We start from the raw sequence: 7,966 nt of genomic DNA, 5'->3' as shown, positions 1-7,966 counted from the left end.
TGCTTGAGGGACGCAGTGACTCCGGCCTGATCCTGCCTGGCTGACAGGGAGAACACTTGGGAAGGGAGCTGTTCCTCACTCGCAGTCCCCTCCAAACCTGCAGCTCCATCCCCTAAGGGCACCCCTGCCCTAATCCCGGCCGAGGGAGGGATGGGAAGGGCTGAGAGGGGAGCTTGGGATGGAAACGGGGGCTACGCCGGCTCCTGCCGCCGGTGGGGGCTCATCCCTGCGGATCCAGGCGCATCCCACTGTGTCCCGGTGAATGTTCATTCCCGTGGATCCAGGCTCATCCCGCGGGGTCCCGGTGGATGCTCATCCTCGTGGGTGGAGGCTCATCCCATCAGGTCCCAGTCACCCAGTGGCTCCAGGCTCATCCCGCGGGGTCCCGGTGGTTGTTCATCCTCGTGGGGCTGGCTCGTCCCGGCTGTCCCGGTGGATGTTGACCCTCGTGGGTCCAGGCTCATCCTGCCGTGTCCTGGTGAATGTTCATCCCTGTGGATCCACGCTCATCCAGCTCTGTCCCGGTGGATGTTCACCCCACGGATCCAGGCTCATCCAGCTCAGTCCCGCTCGGTCCCGCCGTGTCCCGGTTAATGTTCACCCCCGTGGCTCCAGGCTCATCCCACCAGGTCCCGGTCACCCCCGTGGGTCCCGGCTCATCCCGGCTGTCCTGGTGGATGTTCATCCCCGTGGGTCCAGGCTCATCCCGCTCGGTCCCGCCGGGTCCCGGCGCCGGGCGCTGCCTCCCCCTCGCGGCCGCGAGCAGCGCCTGCTGCCCCGGGACCCTCGACTGGAGGGGATCCCCGATCCACGGTGAGCATCCCCTGCCCCAGAACCCCACAGCCTCCCCCTGCCCCAGAACCCCACAGCCTCCCCCTCCTGCCCGGCCCCAGGGATGCTGAGTTGGGGTTCCCGTGTTCTGCAAGCCCTCCCCAGCCCCTCCTGCACCCCCAGGCCCAGGGAGCTGCTCCAGGGATCCCATCCCAAGGGTCACAGCTTGTACAATCCCCAAATTAGCAGCAGCATCACTCCGCACTATAGGGAGAAAGCAGGATTCCCCTCCAAGCTGCTGCCCCAAACGCCCCCAGCCCTCAAACAGCAAGAGGAGACAAGAATCAGGTTTGAGGGTGAATTTTATTGGAAATAAGGATGGGGGTTGAGGGGTACAGACCATTCCCAAAAATACAAGGGGAGAGGGGCTTCCCACGTGAGTCAAAATCCTCGCCCACCTTAAAGCCAAGCTGGTTCTCCCCAGGAACTGCCACTGCAGAGGGAATGAGGTGGGACAGGGGAGCAGGGAAGTGGAATTTGGGATTTGGACAGGTAAACCTGTGTAGAATGAAGCAGAGGAGATGGCACAGGGAGGTGTGGTGTGTTGGCCTCCTCAGCCAAAGCCTCAGCTCATCCACACGGGCCCAAGCCCACCCCAGAGCCATCTCCCCTGTTTGAATGGGCAGATGCTCCCTTATCCCAAAATACAGAAATCAGGACTCTCTCCAGGAGGAGAAATGCAGAAAAAAAAAAAAAAATAAAAAGCATGCAAAAAAAATTTTTACAAAAATGAACACCATTCCCCAAAGCACCAAAAAAGGGTGAGCTAAAGGAAGGGGAAAGGAATTTAAACAGAGAAGGGAGAAAACCCAAAAGCTCAACTCAAAACAAAAATAATCCAAAGTAACCAACTATGAAAAAAAAATTACAGTTGTACATCTCGGCAGCAAAGCTGTCAAACCAAGCAGGTACAGGTGAGTGTCGGGTGGTTTGCAGAGCAGGATGAGGAGGAGGGAGACATGGAGAAAACATCAATCACGTCCTTATTTTCCATCCAGAGGTGGGCTGGGGGTCAGGGTTGAAGTGAAGCTGCACAGGGTTTGTGCAGCTCCACCTGGGCTGGGTTCCTCAGGGTTTGTGGACTCAGGGAGGGGGATCAGAGGCATGGCACAGGAAAAGCCTTGGCTGTGTGATGCATCAAGGGCTGAAAACCATTTTCCCCAGAGCAGCTTTCCCAGGTGGGGAGAGATGGTGTGGAGCACCCCAGCTCCCAGCCCAGCACTGCATCAAACCCTGGACTGCAGGAGGGGGGATAATGAATTTAAGGGAACATCATTCTTCATTGAGGGGCACCCTGAACACTGGGAATTCACCCTGAAATCCAGACCTCCAGGGCATGAATTTCAGGAATAAGATTTTTAAAAGATTCAGTTAAAAAATAGATGCATTTCTTTAAAAAAGAAAGAAGAAAAGTAATCTTAGGCCAGAGTGTTTTCTAGTGACCCCTTCCCCACCTGCCCAAATTTAGCCAGAAAAATTGTTATAACGCCAGATCTGCTGGCCACATAGACATCCACACATTCATCATTGATTTAAAAATATATAATATATATAGAGCACACATACACACACACAAATATATATTAGAAAAGAAAAAAAAAATCCTTCAGAAAAACTCAATTATTAAAAATAAAAAAAAGAAAAAAAATAAACAAAACCAAATTCCACAGCCGGTGCGTTTATCCGTGATCATGTACAGTAGAAGCCAGAAACCCCTCCTGCTCCCCTGGCTCCCCTGGCTGGGAGCTGGGGGAAACACATCAGGTTTTCACAGTGGATTTGTCAGCAGAGAGAGAACTGCTCCTCCCTCCTCCCACACAGAAAGGGCTTTAATTTATAGCGAGTTAATCAAACCTAGGAAACACAAAGTCACAAAGTCCATCATATATAGACATCAAATGTACAACAGCCGCGGGCCAGTCCCTGGGCTTTGGCTCTCGCTGGCACCCGCAGGGGTTGGGGACAGTTTGGGACACCAGGGGTGTGAGTTCAGCCTCTGGAACGGTGTCACAGTGCGAGGTCTGACAGCAGCTCCAGGCTGGACAGCAGATGGAGCAGAGACTTCTCAGGAGCCAGGCAGGGTGGGATGGAGGCAGCCAGGGCTGAGCCCAGGGCAGGGATGTGACCTCCCAGCCCACAGGGAGGACAGGCAGCTGCTGTGTCTGCATCCCCTTGTGCCCACCAGGGAAGGGATGGATGCTGGGCGAAGCCCCGTGCAGCTCATGGAAAAATGCCTTTTTCTCCCTCTCCTCAAGAGAGCAGCATTGACTGAGGGAGAGGGATGCCCGAGCTGGTGCTGCCTCAAAGGGTCCTTAAGGTGTTGAGCCAGACATTAAAACATTCAAACATTCCTCTGGTGTGAGCAGCAGCCCAGGGAGCTCCACGAGCCCCTAAAGCTGTATGAGCTCCTGGGGGCACAGAGAGAAGGCAAGTGAGACCAGACTCCAGGGAAGGGGCTTGGGCAGGCAGGAGAGGAGTGGGAGAAGCACAGCAGCACTGGGTCTCTCTGTCTTCCCCTGACAGCAAAGAAACACAACCCCCTGTGCTGTGCTGTGGGTACTGGGGAGGGGAGGTGGCCCCTGGCACCCTCTGCTCCTCTCAGGGACCTCCTGAGCCTTCGGAGTCCTTGGCTTGGCTGGGAAGGTGCTGGCTTCAAAAGGCTCCTCCTGGGGGATTTATTTTCCTCAGGGCAAAGAGAAAAAGAGATTTTGATGGGGCCAGAGATGCCCCCAGGGCGGGGAGGTGGATCTGTGATTTGTGCAAAGCACCCTGAACTGGAGTCCTCGCTGGCTCTCCTGCGGGAAGCCGGGATGGAGGGACTGCAGGGAGCTGGGGGCTGGCAGTTAGGAGTCTTCCCCGAGGATCTCTGTCACAAAGGAGGCCATGTCAGTCTCTTTGGTGTCGTGCAAGGTGAAGAAAGGGTGTTCCTGCCAACGAGATCAAAGAAAACGTCAGCTGACACCACAGACCCCGGGGGATGTCACACAGCTTCAGGTGGATTCCACTCTCCTCCCCAGACTCCCCCAGACACCATTCTTCAGCTAAGACATGAATTCTGGCATTTCTCAGTTCAGCCCCAGCAGGACACCCCACCTTGGCAGCTGTAGTGCCATCCTTCCAGGTCTAAACTCTCCCAGAGCAGACAGGACAGATGGAGAAAACACCTGGAAACCCCGACCTTAACACCCGTGAAATCAACACAGCCTTCCACACCCCTGACACACTACACCCATCCTGCTCCATGCCTGAAAAATCACCCATGTGTTTGTCCCATTTCCCTGCTGGACCACTGAGTTGAGTTTCAAAACTGGGAATAAAGACCAGCAGAAGCAGCTCTGCACTCACCATAAGTTCTAAATAGTTCATTCGCTCAGCTGGGTTCTTCCTTAGGCTGCAAGGAAAAAACAAAGGGACAGAAAGGCTGTAGGATCTTTTGCTGAACATGGTTTGTCATAGGGGATCTCCCTTTCCCATGGGCTGCACCCATCCCTCTCCCTCCTTGCCTGAGCAGGTTTGAACCACCAGCAAAGCAGCCAGGCAGGTAACTGGGGAAGGACAACTCAGTGTTTTGCCACAAAAAGCACAAGCCAAGCAGCTCTGCAGTCTGCCCCACACAGAGAACAGCTGGGAAGGGGAGGATATGGTTTCCCAGCACCTGCAGTGGGAGCTTGCCCTTGCCTGGCAGCTCCAGGGACACCCTGAGGGAGCAGCATCCCACAGAACCACAAAGCAGCTTTCACCCAGAGGCTGCCAGGGGGTGCTTCTGGTTTCGCTGCCACTCTGCCAGAAAACACCAACATTTCAGCAGCAGCGACAGGAAAAGGGGAAGAGAAACCTCTGCACCTTCCAGCCAGCCTGGGTGAGTCAGGCTGAGAGCAAAACCAGTTAGGGCAGCGCTTCCTGCCATGCTGAGCACCAGGTACAGCGAGGAGGGCAGAAATGGGCTAACAAAGGACAGCCAAGCCAGCCCCACACTCTACTGCAACCCCCACAAATCAGGGCTGCCCCTCAGGCAGCCTGGGAGAGCCAGCAGTCCCTGCTGGAGCCTCACCACTGCGCTGTGAAGTCCACGAACTCCTTGGAGAAGCGTTCAGGGGGCAGCTGGGGTGAGGGCTCCTCCACCACCTGCTTGAGCTGCTGGAAGGGCGTCCCCCAGGACTCGTACGGGAAGCGGAGAATGGCCAGCTCGATCTGGGGGCGAGGCAGGGACACGTGAGAAACACACCAGGAACAACCCCAGGATGCCCAGACAGCTCAGATCCAAAGGAAAACCCTCTTTCCTCAACGTGAGACACACACCAGGCACAACCCCACAATGTTCAGATCCAAAGGAAAACCCTCTTTCCTCAATGTGAGACACAGACCAGGCACAACCCCACAATGTTCAGATCCAAAGGAAAACCCTCTTTCCTTAACGTGAGACACACACCAGGTACAACCCCACAATGTTCAGATTCAAAGGAAAACCCTCTTTCCTTAACATGAGACACACACCAGGCACAACCCCATGATGCTCAGATCCAAAAGAAAACCCCTCTTTCCTCAATGTGAGACACACACCAGGTACAGCCCCACCATGCACAGATTCAAAGGAAAACTCTCTTTCCTTACAAACCATTTTCAATTTGGGTCATACCACCTTTTCTTTTTTTCTTATCTTTTTTTTAAATACAAAGACCCAGAGGCCAAAAGTACTTCCTTTTGAGGTTGGTTCAGCATATTAATGCATTTACAGGAAGTCACAAAAGATATGTAAAATGGGATTATTTAAAAAGATAATAATAACAGCACACAGCTTCTGCACTGGTTTCCAAACTGCTCTGCTGGCCCTAAGGCAGCCCAAGGCTGGCACTGCATGAGCTAAACACACAAAAAATCCACAAACCCAAGAAAAATTAAGTGCTAGAACATAATTTTGCCAAAACCACCTCAATTACTGGGTTCTTCCTGCAAGTCACCTCTGCTCCATCCCTCATTTAAGCAGGAAAAAGTCTGTCACAGCTCTTGGGTAGTGTCCTCATGCCAAGGATCAGATCCTGTCTCAGAATGGGCAACACAACCTTGAGACCTGCCTGGCAGGCTGTGATGGGATGGGAGGAATAACAAACCTGAAAGGACAGAGCCCAGTGTCCCTCCCTGCCTCTGGGTCGGGTCAGGGAACTCAGTTCCTGCTGCTCCAAAACTGAATGAAGCCACCAGCCCAGGAAGGCCTGGAACAGCCCTGCAACTCAATGGCCCACAAACTGTCTGGTCTGAAATCAATCCAAGTCCTTCATAAAGAAAATAAACCTAAAAAGCCCCAGGAAGCCAGCCCAGGAGGAAGACACAAGGAGGAACCAAACACTCAGGGGCTCCGTTCAGCTGCAGGCTGGCCAGCTTCCAGCAAGGTGTCCTCTCCCTTCCAGCTCTGGAAAGGTTTGGATATTCCATCACTCAGAGGCTCCCATCCCACAGCTTCCTGCAGCTCAGATGACATTCCTGATGACATTTCCAGCCAGCCAGACCAGCTCTGCACTGGCATGGGGACATCAGGGAGAGCAGCTTGAGTTTGGCTTGAGTTTGGATGAGACCACGCTGGAATATTTGCCAAGACACAGCATGCACAAACACGGGGATGCAGCCCCCAAAACAAAAGCCTAAGAGGGCACAGGGAAAGTTCCTGAAAATAATCTGCCCTCAGAGAGAGTCTCCTGGAAAGCAGGAGCTGTTTCCCAGGCAGCATCCCCTGGAGCCAGCAGCTGGGATTTCCTCTGTCCACTGGCGCCAGAGGATCTCAGCTGCTTTCTGCAAGGTCTGCTTCTTGCAGGAGGCAGATAAACCATCCCAAGCAGCTGCAGTTTTGGAACTGAAAGCATTTCCCCTTCCTGTTGGCTGCTGCGAGCTACCCCGCAGGCAGGATTTGCCGCAAACCACACACAGCAGCTCTCAGTGCAGCAGGACTGGGATCCCCTGACAGGCTCTGCTGACTTGGAGGGTGAAGCAGGAAGGCTGAGCCCCAACTGCAGCAAACCCTGCTCCACTGACCACCCCTCAGCCAGCAGGCAGGGAGCTGCTGGGCAATTAAAATCCAGACTCTTGGATACTCAGCATGGATAGTCATTGTCATGCTGGTATTGTCTGCTGGGAGCCTGAATTCCCTGGGTAATTAACCTCATTGTCCATGCTCAAATTGAGCCCTGCTTGATGGCACCCACCCAGCTGCCAGTGCTCCCAGCAGGGCACAGCCCCACCTGCCCAAACTCATCCCAACCCCAGGGCTGCAGGTCCAGATCCCAGCCCTTGGTGTTACCATTGTGATGCCAAGGCTCCAGACATCTGACTTCACGTTGTAGCCCTTCTGGTTCAGCTCAGGGTTTATTCTTTCTGGCTGTAACAGCAAAATGGGAGATGTTACCACTCCTGATTTCCCAGTGCAAGCCCCACAGAGCACATCTCAGTCTCCAAAAGCCAGGCTGGGTGGATTTCCCTGGCTCATGTCCCCAGAGAGGCAGGGTCTGAGGTTGAATCCAGCTCTGATGAAAGCCACATCTTGCTCCACACAACTCTGCCTCTTTGCAGGGAAGTGGGACTTGCATGATCCCTCCCTCAGGAGCACACACTTCCCACATGGATGCCACAGATGGCAAAAGGAAATTCAGACTGACTTGAGGATGAAACTAAACAATCCTGCCAAGAAAAGCCTCAGCACTTTCTATCCAACAAGGAGCAGCACCACAACCAGTTCTGTGTCCTTCTGCAGGTGGAAGGGGCAGAGGGAGAGTCACTGTGGGATTAACACAGAGCTGGGCTTACAGGGAGGCTCTGCTGAGTCAGGGAGAGCAGAGCACTCCTGAGTGGCTTTTATCTCAGGCTGGAGGTGGAACAGACTCATTCCTGAGCAGGGCTGAGGCTGCACATGGGTTGCACTTACAGCCATGTAGGGTTTGCAGCCAGCATCCATGGTCTTGGCTACAGAGTCCACCAAGTAACCACTGATCCCAAAGTCACACATCTTCACGTGCCCCTCCTTGTTGATCAGCACGTTGGAAGGTTTCACGTCTAAGAGGAAATGCAAGAGGGAAAATTTGGGTGTTTGCAGCGGTACTGAAGAGTCTGAGACAAAAATGGCAATTCCCTGAAGGCCTGGGAGGGACCA

The 7,966-nt window shown here is 53.9% G+C and overlaps 1 protein-coding gene across 2 annotated transcripts in view; it reads right to left on the bottom strand.

Moving 5' to 3' along the window:
- Nucleotides 1-1,115: 1,115 nt before the first annotated feature.
- Nucleotides 1,116-7,966, bottom strand: part of MAP2K3 (mitogen-activated protein kinase kinase 3) — a 30,730-nt gene continuing 23,879 nt past the window's right edge. For both annotated transcript variants that reach the window (XM_058035775.1, XM_058035774.1), the window contains exons 9-13: nt 7,742-7,869; nt 7,121-7,198; nt 4,883-5,022; nt 4,177-4,222; nt 1,116-3,758 (exon numbers count right to left, since the gene is read on the bottom strand). In XM_058035775.1, coding sequence (XP_057891758.1) covers nt 3,675-3,758; nt 4,177-4,222; nt 4,883-5,022; nt 7,121-7,198; nt 7,742-7,869 — 476 coding nt within the window. In that variant the 3' untranslated portion in view covers nt 1,116-3,674. The remainder of the gene's footprint in view (nt 3,759-4,176; nt 4,223-4,882; nt 5,023-7,120; nt 7,199-7,741; nt 7,870-7,966) is intronic.

The sequence above is a fragment of the Melospiza georgiana genome, chromosome 16, assembly GCF_028018845.1.
Source record: "Melospiza georgiana isolate bMelGeo1 chromosome 16, bMelGeo1.pri, whole genome shotgun sequence".
In the NCBI taxonomy this organism is placed as follows: Eukaryota; Metazoa; Chordata; class Aves; order Passeriformes; family Passerellidae; genus Melospiza; species Melospiza georgiana.
This window is presented reverse-complemented; position numbering and strand designations above follow the sequence as displayed.